Source organism: Aplysia californica, unplaced genomic scaffold, assembly GCF_000002075.1.
Source record: "Aplysia californica isolate F4 #8 unplaced genomic scaffold, AplCal3.0 scaffold00824, whole genome shotgun sequence".
Lineage (NCBI taxonomy): Eukaryota > Metazoa > Mollusca > Gastropoda > Aplysiida > Aplysiidae > Aplysia > Aplysia californica.
The window spans coordinates 165,610-184,785 of NW_004798094.1; the positions used below are offsets into that span (position 1 = coordinate 165,610).

A 19,176-nucleotide genomic window follows, 5' to 3' on the forward strand; every position below is an offset into this window, starting at 1 on the left:
TCGGCATTTATATGACCTTATTGTGTTGAAAGTTCGGTAAAACACACTAAAACTAAATAAAAACTCTCCTGCAGCAAGTGCTCGTCACTTTGCGCTACTGGGCCAAGTCAACATTATTTTATTTGTCCCCAACGATTGACAATATGTGAGGCATCATGATGAAATCAGGCGATCGTCGACTACAATGAAATCAAACAAACTAGCGTTTTTTTCTGACCGTTGTGCATTTTTTTTTCTAATTTTCTTCTTTTTTTTTTCTTTCTTTTTGGCTCAATACCTTTTATGTCCATTATAAACACCTTTTGTGTGGATTTTATTGATCAAAGGCACAAAAAAGGTATATTTACAGTTTCCAAGGACTCGCAAGCAATGGAAGAGACCAAATTTTGGCGACCATTTCCTCGTTAATTTCACCTCTGAAACCAGGAGACCCTGACCTCCTTCAATTCGAAAAATCTCGACTTCTGTTGAAGATAGATGGATACCCGGTAGGCTACTTTTTTCATCGAAAGCAAGACAAATGAACACTATTTTTAAGATGATACAATAACTCAATGAGCCCAAAATTTGACGAGAGCCTGATTCCATCGCGTCGTGACACATATCACTTCTTCGAAGGGCACTGGCACTGGTGTTTGCCCTCATTCTGTTTTCGCCTTGTCTCTCTATTTGTTGAGAACCGGCGCTTCTTTCAGTGCTTTCTATATTTCTCTTTCACTTTCATATCCCCAGTTCGCACTGCCACGCCGAATGTGGCCACCTTCGATGCTATTCTCTGCCATTATATTATATCTTTCTTCATCTCACTCTTTATGGTGGCGCTGTGGCTGCTGAAAAGGGTCACTTTTTCTACTTGCAGCTCTTGAAATAGTAGGCTAAAATATATAATTTGACTGTCCCCGTGTATTTATGCACCCCGCATAATTTTGCAAAATTTAATCATTTTTTGCATAATTTCAGATTATTTTCCTTTATCATTCTTTGTTGAAATTAGCAGGATCGAATACATGTAATTTCACATTTTATTAGTTCAGTTTGCATAATTTCAGAATTTTTTTGAGTGCATAAAACCGGGGGGACAGATTCGAATTTCCTCTGCACTGAAGTTCGCATTTCTGACCCTTTTCGCGACATGCTGAAGAGTTCAGAAACTCCCACGTACCGTATTATGTAGATCTAGATGGTTGGAAACCGAAGGCCCGAAAGCACACAGTGACAGCGGAGCGGGTTTGCCCAGTAATCTATTAATCATTCTCATGCGTTCAGCAACACATTTCCGGATACATGTGCATAATGTACCAAATCCGGTTTGGGTTACGCGTTTAGATCTCTAGGGCCTGTACAGCTAACGGCGTTTAACCCTACCCGTACGTCGTGTTTTACTATCGTATCTATGCGGCGTGGGGAACTCTGTGCCACCACTTTCCAGAGGAAATTTACTCGTTAATCCGATCCGTCGCTTTGCATAGGCAGTCTGTCAAAAGGATATTTTGAGAGATATATTGAACGTTTCAAAGAGATCTTCGTACATACTAGAAGTATTCTTTAATGTGAAGAATATAACCCCGGGGGTACAAAATAACCCCAGGGCGCAGGGGCCAGGCGTCTATATAATCAAATAATCACTGCTTCCCTTCCTTGAAACATTGTCGCTGCCAAATTCACCTATAAACGTAAACCTCATAAATTAAATGTAAAAAGACGTTCATAATCAAGAATGAACAGTATGCCTAATATTCAAAAAGGTTTCACTGCCACAGAAATAGCCTGCTCCCCTCTCTCGTGTCACTCCATAAGCAGTCACAAGCTTTGATTATAAATAATATAAAGTAAGCTTAAAGTGAAGCTGGAAGAGTCTACCAATAAAGTTGAAGGGAACAGGTCCATAGCAGTCACAACTGTTTCATTGCCATAAATACCCTGTTCACCCCTTTGGGGCCACAGTTATAAGCAGTCGCAAACTCTGATTATGTAAGCTAACTATTACACTGGTCGAGTCTACCTCACAAATGTGAGGGGAACTAACTTCTAACAATCTCTTTACTGCTGCAAGTGCTTGCTTTTTTTTCCTCGACTTTTTACCGTCCTATAATCAGATCATGACCCCGATTATGACACCGCCTCCTGGCCGCGAAAGGCTAGACAAAAAAACAGCCAAATGTGAAATTTAAAAAAAGGATAATTGTCATGTTCTATCAAAGAGTTAGACTCACGGGTAGATCTATAACATCTAATACTGACATCTCTGCTTCTTTGCTTTGTGTATTCACATCTAAAGTTAAATTTAATTTTAGTTGGAATAAATATTTAATAAGATACTTTCCTGATTATTTTGGCGGTTGAACATACAATATGAATTCCGGATTTGTTTTCATTCACAATTCACAACTCAGAGTCGCCGCCTCCAGTAAGATTCTTGTGTGATAATAATATCTCCAGGCCATATCTGGTCCCGTTTCCCTTTGACTTTGATTACCCTGTCAAACAAGTCAGCCTTCGCCCCTGCCAGGGCGTACAGATAGGGTTAAGCTCTAAACACGTTTAAAACCGGTTCTGACGTGCATACAGGCCCAGTGTGTGGAGATTTTTTTTTTAATTTGAGTATCCGGTCTTTCTGCTGGGACGTTATAGTTGTATCCCTCTCAGTCTAGGTTAGGCCTGCCCCTAGCCCTGATAGGCAGGGTTGGAACCCACCTCCACAATGACCTAAATAATATGATTTAGTAAAGAGTTTTGTGGCACTTGCAACAAAATTCGGTTACTTCATTTTTTTTTAAAAATTTTTTGATGATGATGCTGATGATGATGATGATGATGATGATGATGATGATGTATTAATTAAACATGATATTATGCAGGTTAATCCTGGTGTTAGTTTGTTGGGATTTTTTTTTTTTTTAAATGTGGGGGGGGGGGGGGGGTGCTTATTCTAGATCCTCACAGGCTGCCCTTAGGGACTGGACACAACCCTCATTCTCATTCCCAACTCCTCACAGAGAGTATAGGGTGACCAGTACTTTGAAAATAAGTCGTCATCTTCATCCCCAGCATTTAAGAAAAGTATGCCGAATAATTACGACATGCACATGGAGCCGCTTCTAAGCGATGGCATTGTTAGACGAACAAACACATCTTACCTACATAAGATCAGGGGTGTGGCTAAAGGACTGCAGTAAGATTAGTAAGAAGGAGCCAAGGAGTAGCAATAGAAAGGCTGCAGAAAGAGTCAGGAGCACAAAGGAGGGGGCAAAGGAGGTGAGGGGGTGAGGACAGAAAGTGGAGATGAAAGCAAACGACAGAACATTGTTAGAGAGCAGGAAAGGATATGAAAGGAAATTTTAATTTTTTTTAGAGAAGAAAATTTTTCGTAGCTATCCGGATTCAAACCCCGGACCTATTGAATGAGAGGCAATCAACTAAGACACTGGTACACATGATAGGGTAACACCCTAACAAGAACCCCATAAGGCAAGAGAAGTTCGTGTTAAGGGAAGTTGCAATGCATAGAAAAGATAAGGAACAAAAATAGTGGCAAAGGGAATTCTGTGTTAAATTTTTAAAAAGCCTACTGTATTATACTTATTATCAGGCAAGAAAACTTTATTCAACAAAACCACAGAAATCAGTGAAATCAGTACTGCAAAGCATATCATGAGGTATAATACAAAAGTCATAAATCTAATGTTATATCATAGCACAGTCACACATACATGTAATATGCATTCCGCTAATGCCCATCTCTCTTGTTCTTGTATAAAAATCTTGTAAACGCTTGAGCAAACTATATACTTACTTCAACACAAGAAAACAAAAGCTAAATCCAGGCTAGCAAAAATGATTCCATTAAGTTTCTGACATCATAACATTAGCAATAGTATAATTACCATATATATATATATATATATATATATATATATATCAATCAAAATCTGTAAAATAAAAAAGCAGATTATTTCCTTTTGTGCAATGATTAAGTGACACATGTTAAATGTTCTAAAGCAAATATTACATTTTAAAAAGATAGGCTGTCTCTTTCTACCTCCTGCACTATAATATGTATCAGTGTCATTATCAAAACCATTTCAAACATTCATTAGTCCTCCAAATGCAACATTTTGCATTTAAACGTACAATTACTTCGAACTGCATGTATTAGTGTTAATACTATTTTTAATTCACTTTCTACTGGCACTTCAACAAACATTCATTTATTTATTTACACATGTATACCTGGTATTCCATTGAACATGAAGTAGCCTACCATTATTATATCGCTACAAAACCTTTTATAACATCCAATCATAATAATGGGTGCAGTCAGGAGTTTTGAGAATCTTTCCTTCAAAAATACAGTGGAGTCTACTAAATATTTTTCAGTTTATCTGAGCGTTTGGTTAAGAGAGGTTGCTCAAATAGAGGAAAGAAAAAAATTACGGATTACATTTTCTTTTGGATTAAATTTTCTTTTGGTTTCCCGCCGTTCTCTGATTAACCATGTTTGATTGAAGCCGACCCCATTGCATGTTGTATACAGCTGTTTTCTCATATATATAATGGACACAAACAGCTCTGTGACCTGGTCAATAATGACATCATCCAAATACCACTAAACAGGTCAAACAACACCATTACTGCGAATATATCTCATCCCGAGGTGAAATACTAATTTATAATCAAGTGATCGAGTAACATTAGGTTTGTCAAAGATACACCAGCAATAATTGGGCATCAGATGTTTTAGGTAAAATTCCATGCTGTAGGTGACGATTCTGACAGTCGGGGTGACAATAACGACGACAGGAGTGACACAATTCTGACTGGCAAAGAGAGATGTGGGGGAATTTCTATTTTCGTCAGAGAGACAGTTTTCATGGCTGAAGTGAAAATTCAAATTTGTCAGCGCAGCAATTTCTACAATCAAAGTCATGACTGTGTGGGTGAAAACATAAGAAAAGTCTTCTAGGTGCTTCTATCAAGGTTACACATATATGTTGTGAAATATATGATCTCCTCATCCTCCTGACCTCCTCATCCTCAGTAGCATCACTGAATCCTCTTCGTCCTCTAACCTTCCTCAACCTCAGCATCCACCATCACCTAATCCTCTTCATCCTCTAATCCTCATCTTCAGCATTATCCTCTAATCTAACCCTCCTCACCTCCAGCATCATCTTCTAATCCTCCTCATCTTCAGCTATTCTCATTGCTAGCCTCTCTGAAAAACAAAGAACAAAATTCACATGTAACATATAGTGCATAACACGGATTAATTTAAAACTATGCAATGATCTGTAAGACCCAGACTTTTGTGCTCAGGCTAAACAATATCAAAGAAAGCACAGTACAAACAATGGAAGGGGAACGTACCCCACTGGGTAGCTGAAGAGAATTTCTGTTATAAATCTAAATCATCAAAGTATTTATGATACTCTTATAAGCATGTTGTGCTTTTTTTTAAGCCCACTTTTTATATATTATATATTTTTTGAAAATAAAAATGAACATAACCCATGCAAAAAGGCATCATTTTTTTGGGTATAAATCATAAAACATGTGGCTACAATCAGAGAATGAAAATCTCACAAGGGTCTAAACAACTTCCCACTTTACTTTACTTTTCCGATCCAGCGGCCATTTGGGTTCTACCCCTCAGGCCTAACCACTTCCCACAACATCACTACATTCTAGGAGCTAATTAAGTATAAGAACTTTGGTCCAACAGATCCCTACATTTTCTCTGTTACTCTCCACACCCCCAAGCTCAAAAGAAAAAAAAAAAATGATGCTTACAGTAACATCTCTGCTGACCACCCATCCCAAAAAACACATTTGGACCAACATCTGTTGTGCATAGTAGTTTCGGATGGTACTGCAGCACTCTACATTACATGCAGAAGATGCCAGTTCAATTCTCCAGAGGAGCAGATATTTCAATGAGTGTCTCTCCAAAAAGGCAGGATAAAAGCAGCCTATCTCCTAAACTATGTCTCTAAATTTTGGCACTTACGATATTTTGTTTGTGTTACAAGTGCCAAAAAACGTATTAACATTTAACTAAACATCATTGAAAAATCACACTAGATAAGTTACCATAAATCTTTTATCATTTTCTTATTTGAAAGAATGTCAACCACATTATATCAGACTCAGAGTATCCCAACATGACTAGGAAAACTGCAGCTGTGTTCTCTTTAACCTTTTTTTTATAAAGTGTAGGTGTTTCTTCACCCTCATTGACACAGTTTGGATCATTTAAGGAGCGGGTTTCACCCCTCCTGTGAGAACCAGCTGTGCTGAGAGATATAATATTATTTGTCCCAGCAGAAAGATTGAGACACTCAATAAAAATTCACCCCACACGAGAATCAAACTCAAGATCTTCTGTGTGCGATGGCAATGTTACACCACAGACACAAGAAGTTAAACAGTTGTGTCTTTTGGAGTAAAATTTCTAAAAATATTACAGTGTAACTCGGATTTAACGAGCTCGGATTCAACGGGAACTCGGATTCAACGAGATGAGATAGAATCCCTGGTTTTTTGGTCTTCTTCAAAACCAATAAAAATAACACGGATTCAATGAGCACTCAAATCAATGAGCTCGGATTCAACGAGGTCGCTTCCAGGGTAAACAGCCCCCGCAGACGTGGCTTCACTCATTTTTCTCCAAGAACGAACTTTATCTATTCCCGGACATGTCCATTGCAACAGCATCGTGAACCATTATTCACTTAGCCGATTGCATGCGACCAATCAGCGGCCTTTTTTCCTACCAATACATGCGTTGTTGGCACGCGCACAAGTCTACTCTGGCGTGTGTCGGGGTCGGATGGGCCGCCTGCACACGTGTGGCTGTGTGTGTGTGTCGGGGATGGGGGGGTGCGCACTAGCGGTCAGGGCGTTGAACGTCGCAAATACAAACGCGTCACAGTCTTCTTTTCCCTTCGTCAACTGATCATTATTACACAATGATAAGCTAGTCTTGGCGTAGATCTTCGTAATGAATTGTGCGCTTGTCTATAAAATCAAAAGTTGCCCTTATGCTAGGCTCTACACAGCACCACAACTTTGTGGTAAACAATCGAGATGACACAGGAGTGCATTTGAACGAATCGGTCTTTTTTTTTTTCACACAGCTCATAATATGCAGGCATTTCAGGCACTACTTGTGACTTCTCTTTATACATGATTACTTGCTCAGTACCTGTAATTAACTACACAAAACTTCATGTTTGCTATAACAAACACTCGGATTCAACGAGATTTTAGGTCAGGCCCGGCGACCTCGTTGAATCCGAGTTCCACTGTATTATAATAACTCAAAACAAAAATGCTATCAAGAACATTCGAAACCACCTGTTTCATTCCAATCTAAAACATTTGAAATAGAAAGATCCCTCCAGCGTATCTTCATGCAAAGTTATGATCAACAAGGGGTAAATGAGGCATGCTGACAAAATGAGTTACTTCTCACTATCCGTAAATGGAGATATTGGCCAAAATTCGACACAAAAGTCAAATTTGCAGATTTTTAATTGATACAATATTCTTTAAGTATAATATACCTTTTGTTATTTTATACTTATCAATTGTAAAAACCTAACCCATACACATGATGTATCAATTTCCATAGGGCCTGAATCCGAGATGTGACTCATATTGTCAGCAAGCTTCACATTTAGAAAATCAACACTGACCTTTCGCAGGGGTCAACGCAGAATGCCTCTCCTCCATTGCCATCCACATGTTCTGACAATTCCAGGTTCTGTTCATGGTCACAGCGTAGGCTATTCCCGCGCCGGCCATGATAGGGCCAGCCACCAGCCACTGTCTGGTTATGCTGGGCTTAAACTTTTGGTACCAGTGATCCATCACAACATACACACATATAGCAGCTGTGAAATAAAAGGTAATTTGCAATCATAATGTTTTACACCCCTATCTATCGACACAGCTGTTCGCCCTCAGAAGATATATTTTTCCCCCATTACTCAGAACTGATCAAATTCAAATGAACCATTGACTCCAGAGAGGGTCATGATTATAAACCACAATTTCTTATCATGAATAAAGTACACACAAGACATACTATATGGGCACTTGGAAATGTTTCAGGCAGAAAAATATCAGCAAAGACATTTTTAGGTGCTTGTGTTTATGAATGGAGCATGACTTAAAGATAAACGCACAGGGTATGGAGGAAAATAATTATTTTTTCACTGAAAACTTAAACGATTAGATGTTGTTGTTGTTGTTGTTGTTGTTGTTGTTGTTGTTTTCAAATCCCTTTAGCTGCGAGCATTTCGCTCTTGGCAGCCCAATACCTCCCTCAAGTAACCACATGACCTTCAACTTAAAAATAAACTTTAAACTTTTTTTTGCAGATGATTTGTTAAAATGAACACTTTTATACCAAACAACAAAGGAGGAAAATGAAATGTAAAGGTTCAAAACCAATTGACAAAGATTTGATGATATATATAAAAAAATGTCAAAAATAAATTGATCATAATTAACTTTTGCTTGAATTTTTCGTCACTGTGAACCAGAATCTAGAATGTTTCTCTGAGTGAACAGCTGACAAAGAGTTAGCCCTGACCCCGGTACAAAGTCGAGTTTACCCTCCATCGGCAAATCATTAACTGTATCTTCTATCTGAACCATATTATATCACTTAGATATATACGGACAGTGGATCGAGGGTGTCAAGGAAACCCTGAGAAAACATAACATCACAACTGAAAGAGCTGCGGAGCTGGCCTACCATAGAAAACTGCATCTCCCCTCGACGCTTTACGGCAACAGAAGATGAAAAAGTAAAGTAAGTATCTATGGACAACAGCATGCATTACATGATAAGAAGTATATATAGACTGAAATATCAACATCCTTTTCATATGTTATACGTGCAGGGAGTAGTGACTTTGGAATTCGAACCACAACGTCACAGATGCCCCATCTGGGAAAATTTTTGGACAGCATAATATAACACTATGGTTCATGGAATGGACATGTATATTTATACATATATAATATTATATATATATAAATTAATTTTGATGCAGCAGTGTGTATGAAAGCAACCTAAAGCCCCTAAATTGCAATCTTGCACTGCTTTTTGAATACGAATTACAAAGCTGAACTGAAGAACGATACATAAGTAGATCATCAATTAAACCGACACCCATTTTTATGATAATATAAATAAGACCTGACACACAAGACATAAAACGAATCGTCCTACCTCCAAATAACGTGACAGAACCCGTCATAAAAGCCTTGGACTGACAAGCCTTGTATGTCTTGTAATGCTTTGAAGGGGAAAAAAAAGGGACGATAAAATCCCCACATCAAATCTCATCATTACATTTCAAATTAAGTACAACAACGGGCGGGGCTGTCAATAATATCAATATATTTTTTATCTTATATTCTAAAAATCTCATTATTACATTTTCAATAATTTCAATAATTTATTTTTTAATTCAAAATCATTCGTTACATCAATTTATTATAATATTTTAGGGTAGGCCTATGGTCCAAATGAAAAACGCAACCCAGTCTTATAATTTTCTTATCAAAAGTAGTAGATTAAATTTAAACTACAAATGCATTAATTTGATATCATCCAAAAGTAGCCTACGATGCTACTAAAGTTATATAATTAACTGCCTTTTCTACTTCTAATTTTATAATATCAGTCTAGAATTAGGGCCCCCTACTATAATTAATTAATTACTTATATTTTTGACTTAATGGTGGTAGACTTACTGGATATCTATCAGACAGCTCATCATCTCCTCTGGGGTCGAGACTACTCATCATTAGTCATTAAAATCAGCAAGTCCCGTGGCATGAACGGGTCGCTGTCACAGTGGCCTCATCAACAGACTTAAGATCAATTTGTTCAGTTGAAGTTTTTTTCTAAATCAAATCAGGGGGTCCAGTCAACAAATTATCAATACGAGTGGTCCCTCACCTGAGGGAAGGGACAGATTACAATGAGAAACCAAAAGAGAACAGTGGAGTCCCTAAAAGAGATCTTATGTTGATAAAATAATAGATCTATCTCTGCCATAAGCTGACAAAACACTTTTTTTAAATTTTGGTGCCAAAAAGTTTATTTTTGTGTAAAACCAAATTATGCCTGTAAGTCTATTTAAACATAAATGGTCATAAACCTTGCCCTTGATAATGAATGTCTTGGGATTTAGCCTATTATTGTTGTCCCTGACACCCTCTGACCCTGCCCTCTGAGGTGGGGGGGTTTTTGTTGGTAAAAGTCTTTTACGGCGTTTGCAACTGCAAATACAGTTATCTAGTCTCCGCCTAAGATCCCGGTGCTCGACGCAAGGAAATGCGGGATCTTAGGCAAACCGGGATCTTAACCGATGAACACAGGGAAGAATCTATGGTGACCCATGTTAAGGCTCACAATTGGTAAAATGGTCTCCCTCCTCTCTACAATAATACAATGCACTGACATGCCCATGCCCCCTTGGTGGGTTTATGGCATATGGCGAGCAAAGAGTGGTTAACCTCGATGACCTATCACGGTGCATAGTGGCATGAGGCATGCCATTTTCACTTATTATCCTATCATGAGTCTCAAGATCTACACTTATTCAGTTGCCCCTCCCCTTTACCTGTCAAAAATGTATAGCTTTCCATCTCTGACCGAGTCTCCCTTCCCCCCCCAAAAAAAAAACCCCCAAAAAAACCAAAAAACCAACCACTTTTGTCGTTACACATTACGTTGTGAACACCCAAATTAAAATTCAGTCTGTGTCGAAAATTCGGGAGTAGAGACAACTGCTGCAATGGTCAGGGAAGAGTTCACGGTTCGATGTGATCCCGCCTGGAGCGAACGTGTAGGCCCTACCCACCCAGCAAGTGATGCAAGTTTAGGTGGCGAGCTCAGGTGTGAGTGCGATGCGTGGGGAAAACAAACGCGTCGGTCAGTTCACACCCCGGTGTGATCCTGTCTGGGGCAAACATTGTATCGCTACATCGAGTTTTACAATGTGTATGTGATCACATTCACGATAGTGGCTGATCTTGACGCGACGGACAGTTTATTATCTCAACTTTTCACTCTTGGTTGATCGGCTGTGCCCGCCTGGGTTTTTGTTTAGCAAATTATTATCTGAAATGCGGGATCTTAGCCGCATGTAGACCATCAGAGCGGGATCTTAGGGGTGACTTTTGTGTATGGTAAAAATTCTATTTTCCTAAAACAACGGGATCTTAAGCGAACCGGGATCATAAGCAGTGGGATCTTAGGCGGAGACTACTGTATATTATAAGGTCATATATATGAGCGCACAGGACGTTAACTCACTTCAGACGGTTCACACAACAGTTGCGTGACCCCCGCCGCGACGCTCGCGACGGCTCCCACGAGCAGTGCGTGACCAACTTTGGAATTTTTTTTTTCGCTCTACAAATCACGCACGGATCGCGGGACCCGCCTCGTACCCTTGTTTGGCCAAGCCTGAGCTACTTACACTTCGTTTCATATATCTGGGATCCGTAGTTTTTAAGTTATTGAAGGTGAAGGACAGTGACCCCAACTGGGGCTGAACTGACCGGAACTCGCGCTTTGTTTTTTTCTATACAGCTGATAGTAATCCGACAGTCGCGTCGTAGTAACGGTCGAAGAAGTCGCATGAATAAGAATTTAAGAATTACATAATTTTGCCGTTTTCGATACTTCTGTACGTTTTACTAGTTCTAGTGTCTCAGAATATGATGTGTCTGATAGTTAGGATCCTGGATATGTACCCAAACACGGCCCGAGTCGTAGTTTTAGGGCTAGATCTAGCACTAACTACTGGTGTTGTTGTTCTCGCAGCGAAATCACAACGTCGTGCCGTACATCTGTCTCATGTAATTCAGCGCATGGGTCTGAATCAAGGCACAGACCAGCTTTTATACTTGCACCAAACATTCACACATGCATACAAATCAAGATACAACACTTTAAACTTTTATTTTTGTTGTTGTTGTGAACTTCATCCTACCTGTCATGTCTGTGGAAATTTTTCGGAAAATCAAATTCATGCCAATTTTTAAAAAATCATATTTAAAGTTAGACTACAGACAACTTTACTTTTTTGTGTTATATTAAGCTTGACTTGAATGTTACTTTACTGTGTCAAAAAATAATTACAATAGAAGGGTAATTCTGAGAGTTGTGGTGATTTATTGAAATACTCCGAAAAACGCCAGTCTTCAACGCTTGTGACTGGTGAAAGAGCCCAGTCTGAAGTGAGTTAAACAGAGGAGGGGGACAAAGGAGGTGATGGGGACAGGGAGGCAAGTGTAGAGACGAAAGCAGACGACAGTCATTGCTAGAGACCAGGAAAGGAGGGGAAGAAGACAATTTTAGAGAAGAAAATTTTTCTGTCACTACTCAGATTCGAACCCGGGACCTTTGAATGAGAGGCGAACATCTTAACCTCTAGGCCTAGGCCACAAGAGTCACCCCACCCCCTAGTGATAGTGATGGTGTGGCTAGTATTCAGTATTCATGATGACCATGAAGTGAAGCACTTCAAAGAGCTATAGCTGCAACTACACATTGATATAGATCTGGGCCTAATAGAAGAATCAAAATGAGTAATAGTAATACGTATAAGTAGATCTTGAAAATTTTCTAGTTTTTTCATCCGAGAACTCTAAGTGAAGGTGGTAGGCCTACTTGTTGTTCTCCAAAGCCCAAAGTCAAAGAGGACTCCCCCCTCGGATACGTAAATTCTGTCTTTTTCCTGTTTGTTTTCCCCAGCCAAAACTTAGACAATGTAGATCTAGACTAGATATCCATTAATCATTACCTGAAAGAGACAAAGTTTCATTTACATTATTTAATTATTTAATTAAGTCAGCAGGGCCTTCACTATACTGTAGGGAGGATGCATGCATGGCTGAGTCACACTTCTCTACAAAAAGTCTTTGATGATCTTCCTTCAGCTGTTCGTGGAGTTGTTTACACAACAGGCAAGTGCGAACAGGACACAACTGTTTACCTAACTTTCAATGACTATTTTTACGATGCAGGTAGATGTGGGTTATTCATAGAGTTGCCCCCTTTTGCCTAGGGGTGTACATCTATGGGGTTATTGTGGTTGCAAGCAAAGAGTTATTGCAATTTTAGTAATAGACACTAGGCCTAGGCCCTAGTATAAAGACTCACAACATGCATAATTTAAATACATCTAGGCTAGCTTCGATAATGAGGAAAGATCTAAATAATAATGGTTGCGGGCGAGTCGAACATCGACTCTATTGTGTTAGGCCTCACAACATACATTTTTAATTGCCTAGCTCGATAATGAGGAAAGATCTGAATAATAATTTGTTCATAGGCTTACTACGACATGTATAGAGAAGTTTTTTAAGAGCATCCGGCATCCGGGTCAAGCAGAGAAATAAGCAGCGGACCTTGACTGATGTCTGTATTATGTCGATACTCTTTTATACTTGCACCAAAGCCTCTCCTAGATCTTTGCTTGCACATGCTCGTGTTTTGTAAGGATCAAGGAGCTTAAAGAACTACTTTTAATTTCCTAGGTAAGGATTCAAAGACAATATATTCCTTTTGTTAATTCTTTACAGGCCTAGGCCTACGCGTTTTACTCGAATATTAATATTGACGTCATATATATAGGCCTGTGGGGTGGGGCTCTATGTCACAAATTATAGATCTAGTGAAATTGAAATATTGGATGGTTTTCATTCCCCGAATAAAATTATGGGTTGTGCAAATAATTTTGAAATTTTCTTGAAAATAATTATATTGCGACAGTCCACAATAATATGTGATATGCTGAAATTTTTCCTTTTTGGGGGGGTATTAATTGTTTTGCGGCGCTCGCAACTGCATGGTCATATGGGCGCGCGGGATAAGCACACCTAACATTATTTTTCAGTTGGTAGGACATTTTTTAATTTTGCCCGGGGGGGGGGGGGGGGGGGCGGCCGAAGCCTACTCTTAGGCCTATCGGTTTTGGACCACCAGGGATCTTTAACACGCGCAGCTTGTACACGAGACCACCGAGATTTTTCACCTTATCCGAGAAGGCTAGGTGTAGATTTTTCCTACTCTATGCCTACCAGAAGATCAGGGGTGTGGCAGAAAGACAGCAGTGAGAATTAGGAGCCAAGGAGAAGGTGGAAAGGCTGCAGAAAGAGTCAGGTCTAGCCCAGATCGAGAAGGGGGCAATTAAAGGAGGTTAAAGGGGTGAGAGCAGAAAGTGGAGACGAGAGCAGACAACAGAATATTGGTATAGAGAGCAGTTAAAGGATGTGAAAGGAGACAATTTTAGAGAAGAATTTTTTTTCCGTCGCTATATCCGTATTCAAACCCGGGACCTTTGAATGAGAGGCGCACACCTTAACCTCTAGGCCACGATAGCACCCCCCACTCCCCCCCCCCCCCCCCCAATTTTTTTTCTCTCGAAGAGTAGGCTATCTGTATGCGGGAGTGAAAGTTTTAAAAAGCCAAAACAACTTACCGGATCCGTTTCAGTCTGACACAGCATGAATAAATGATGATGATCACTTTGATGATCTTTTTGAGTTGTACATTATTGTCCTATGTTCTCTGTTCTCTAGCAAGTAAAACTTACACCCCCCCCCCCCCCCGGCCCCCTTTAAAAAAAACGTTCACAGCCACAAGACAAATGTGGATGAGAGAGAAGGGGAAAGGAGAAGAAGGGAGAAAAAGAGAGGGAGAGAGACAGACAGAGAGAGAGAGAGAGAGAGAGAGAGAGGGGGGGAGAGAGACAGACAGAGAGAGAGAGAGAGAGAGAGAGACAGAGACAGAGACAGAGAGAGAGAGAGAGAGAGAGAGAGAGAGAGAGAGAGAGAGAGAGAGGGGGGGGGGGAGAGAGACAGACAGAGAGAGAGAGAGAGAGAGATCAGAGAGAGAGAGAGAGAGAGAGAGAGAGAGAGAGAGAGAGAGAGAGAGAGAGAGATAGAGGGGGGGGGGGGGAGAAAAGAGGGTGTGGAAATGTAATTTCAGCTAACAGACTCATAATATTATAATACAAGTAAGGGTATGAATCAATGAGCTTAGAACTGTAAACTCATTGGTAAGAATAAAACAATGCATTTTAATCTATCTCTATGTCTAGGTCATATAAGAGCAAAGTGACATCAGTGAAACACTCTGACACGCTCATGATTTTTTTTTTTTTATGGTATTCAGAGAGCCAAGCCCAGCGTTGTCAATGTCATTGAGTAGCATACATAAATTTCTAGTAAATTCTAGCCTTATGTTGCCCAGCACACGAGCCTCCTATTTATGGAAGTGCCTATATTTGCAACGCCGCGTTTGCGATTAGCGCCAGTGCTAAATAAAACGCTGTGTCGTCCTGTGTAAGGGCGAAAACATAGAGAACGCCGATTTCGGAGACTGACTCAGTAAGCGCCGATAGGTATAAAAATTTCCGTATGATTTCCAACTTGCCCCACATAGATCTGGCCGACTGCAGGCGGCTTTAAACTCGGATCGGAGTTGTCGGCTTTATCGGAATCCAAACTACATTCTTATTACGCCGAAAAACTGGGAAGGGCGTCTCGCTGTCAACTCACCACCGCAGTGCTTTCTTGTCGTATTTCCATTTTTTAACAGTGAAAATGAGACTTCTTCTTTAACTCACATTTTGTTATGAACTGCTTTCACTGTTATTAAAAATGAAGGTACGACAAGAAAGCACCGAGGTCGCGAACTGTCAATGCCGTCTCGCCGTCGCCAACTCGGGTTCAGCGGTTTGTGTGACGTAACCCGACAGGACTGGGGACAATTTTAAATGGTCATTTCAGAGCTGGTGCTTCACGGTAGACAAAAACTAATTACATTTTTGAAATCAGCATCGTCAAAATAGAGTGGTCTCCGAGCAGAATTGCATTTTAAGCAATATTTAAGAAAATTAGTGTTTTTTCCCCAAAAAATATTATGCTTCATGAATACCAGCTGTGTTGTGGTGTAATTAATTTTAATTTTTTTCTTACATCTAGAATCAAGCTCTAGGTATCTCGGCTTTACTGTGTCAATAGAGTGTGATTTTGAAGAGACGAGGCCTGTGTCGTTTTTCGTTATGCGTCTAGAGATCTGCTTATCTGGCTGTGTCGTGTCTTGTCAAAATGGATGTCGATTTACAATAATAATAATAATAATAATAATAATAATAATAATAATAATAATAATAATAATAATGAAGATCATTTCTATAGAGCCCACTCCCGTGTAAACACAGCTCTGGGCGCTTTACATAAAAATGCATGTACGAACAATATTCACGCACGCGACACAAACACAAAAATACACACACTCATACACACACACAAACACACACACATACACACACACATACACACTCACACACACATAACACGCACACATGTGCACACACATGTACGCCAAACACACACACACACACACACACACACACACACACACACACACACACACACACACACACACACACACACACACGCATCTACTTGCTTATCAAACGCGCACGCTTACACGTCGTCACGAAATGAGCATAAAATAATCTACACAATGCAATTCACAAAATACATAAATGGATACATAGTCATTTACATACCATTGTATTGAACCTGAATCTACAGACAAAAATAGATGTCATTAAATGTATCTTTAAAGATTTTTTAAAATTTAGACTCAGATGTTGTATGTCTCAAGGGTTGGGGAAGAGAGTTCCAAACTGACGGAGCAAGGTGGGCGAACGATCTTTCAGCTAATTTTTTACCCCCTTTTCTATGAACTCTTAAAAGATACTGATCGCCTGATCTTAGTGATCTAGATGGAACATAAATCAGGATGAGATCACTAAGATATGAGGGAGCTTTGTTATTGACACATTTATGACATAATATTGCAATTTTATATGACATTCTACCGGACACGGGAAGATAATCTCTCTCCTCTCTCTCTCTCCCTCCCTCTCACCCTCTCCCTCCCTCCCTCCCTCTCTCCCCTCTCTCTTCCTCTCTCTCTTTCCCCCTCTCTCCCCCCCTCTCCTCCTCTCCCCCTCCCCCTCTCGGATGATAAGTCCATTCTTGTAAATTTGTAATCACTCAAGACCTAGAACTAGATTCTAGATACGGTATATGTAGGTAGACTAGACAACAGTAGATCAATGCAACGCGAGCTTAAAGGGATCGGCAATAGGCGTCCTCTATGTGGAGTCAAGCAGACACCTACTGGCGCCTTCCCGAGTCGATCTTCCGCCGCTTAAGTTTCGGCTTTCTTTATGTTATCGCCCTAAAGTTATAAAGCTTACTTAAAGGAAGGCGCTATTTGCAACGCCGCGTTCTGAATAGCTCCCATGCTATTTGAAGCGCCAGTAGGCCTACTAGAATCTAGATCTTGATCTAGTACCCATCGTTTTTACATAATAATATTGTAGTTCTGCCTGAATTGTGGAAGCTTTCTCAGTTTCTTGATAAACCTTATTCCGATCAATATTGGGTAGATCTAGATCTAGAGATTTAGAAAGATTCTAGATTAGATCTAACAATTGTTTCTGATATTGTTTGCAAAAAAAGTAGACTAGATCTAGACATATTGTCCATCTCTCATGATAATAATCATTTGATTTTGAGCAAGTAAGTCGAAAGACGCTTGGATAACAATAACAGACGGTGCAACTCGGTATAAGAAGCAGTATTTTCTGTCCGCAGGATCGTCATGCATACAATAGATCTAGATTTAGATCTAGATCTAGATCTACCTAAAACTACTACAGTGGAACTCGGATTCAACGAGGTCGCCGGGCCTGATCTAAAACCTCGTTGAATCCGAGTTTTCGTTATAGCAAACACGACGTTTTGTGTAGATTATTACAGGCACTGAGCACATAATGTGTAAAGAGAAGTAACAAGTAGTGCCTGAAATGCCTGCATATTATGAACCGTGCAACAAAAAAAAAGACAAATTCGTTCAAATGCACGCCCGTGTCATCTCAATTGTTTGCCGAAAAGTTGTGTTGCTGAGTAGAGCCTAGCACACGACAACTTTTCATTCCATAGACCTACGTTCAATTCATTTCGTAGATCTACGTCAATACTAACTTATATAATAATGATCAGTTGCTGAGGGGAAAAAAAGACTGTGTAGCGCGTTTGTATCTGCGACGTTCAACGCTCGGACCACTGGTGCCCCCCCCCCCCCCCCCACCTCCCTGACACTGTCACTCACACGTGTGCAGGCCGCCCATCCGACCCCGACACTGCCAGAGTAGACAAGTGCGTGTGAGTGTGCCAACAACGCATGTGTTGGTATGAAAAAAAGGCCGCTGATTGGTCGCATTCAATCGGCTAAGTGAACAATAGTTCACGATGCAGGTGCAAAGGATGGTTTTCGGGAATAGATAAAGTTCGTTTTGGGAGAAAAATAAGCGAAGCCACGTCTGTGGGGGCTGTTCCCCCTGGAAGCGACCTCGTTGAATCCAAGCTTGATGATTTAAGTGCTCGTTGAATCCGGGTTATTTTTAAAAATTGATTTTAAAGAAGAAAAAAACCCGGGGAATCTATCTCTTCTCGTTAAATCCGATTTCCACTGTATCTTTAAGTTAGCCCTAGAGAACGTTACAAGCTGTCTACGTTCGCTCGGCCGAAGTCTATAATGTTCAGTGCTTCCACGGGCAGCGAATCCGGGTCCCGGAAGGTTAGAAACTTTAACCAGGCCTAAATTCCCTAAATTGGTAAAAGGAAAAGTACTAAGGCCTACTTTGTACAGATCAGGTCCTCTTGGGGACAAAACCAGAATGTGCATGCTTCACACAGAATTCTACACTTATGTGTAAGTGTAGAATTCTGTGAAGCTTCATCACTACTTAAAAAAACTACAAAACAAAAAAGTTATAATTATGGGAAAAATTTGTTGGTCAGTCGAGAAGAGGACAAAAAAAACAAAAAAACAAAAAAACTACCAGGACTGGGATTCGAACCCGCGCTCATAAAACAAAGGATTGGCTTCAAGTGCAGATGCGCTGTCCACTGTCCATTCGGCAATCAGAACTTCTGACAACAAAGCGTAGATTAATTATTGCCCCTCACCCTGACAATTTCCACACCAGGAGGGAAAAAAGAGTGGACATACTGCTACCGCTCTTCTGTAAATTTTGTTTTCAAAAGTTCATT

The 19,176-nt window shown here is 40.1% G+C and overlaps 1 protein-coding gene across 5 annotated transcripts; it reads right to left on the bottom strand.

Moving 5' to 3' along the window:
• Positions 1-3,552: 3,552 nt before the first annotated feature.
• On the bottom strand, positions 3,553-13,004 carry LOC106013361 (transmembrane protein 141). 5 transcript variants are annotated; one of them, XM_013088878.2, is made up of 5 exons: positions 12,862-13,004; positions 9,772-9,979; positions 9,245-9,311; positions 7,698-7,895; positions 3,553-5,215 (listed from the first exon to the last, which is right to left on the bottom strand). In XM_013088878.2, exons 2-5 carry the CDS (start codon positions 9,823-9,825, stop codon positions 5,175-5,177), a joined length of 360 nt encoding a protein of 119 aa, XP_012944332.1. In that variant the 5' UTR covers positions 9,826-9,979; positions 12,862-13,004; the 3' UTR covers positions 3,553-5,174. The 5 variants fall into 5 exon arrangements, with proteins under 5 accessions (XP_012944332.1, XP_012944331.1, XP_035828638.1 ...); XM_013088877.2 differs by having other exon boundaries at positions 12,837-13,004; XM_035972745.1 differs by having other exon boundaries at positions 12,905-12,985.
• Between the last annotated feature and the right edge of the window lie 6,172 nt (positions 13,005-19,176).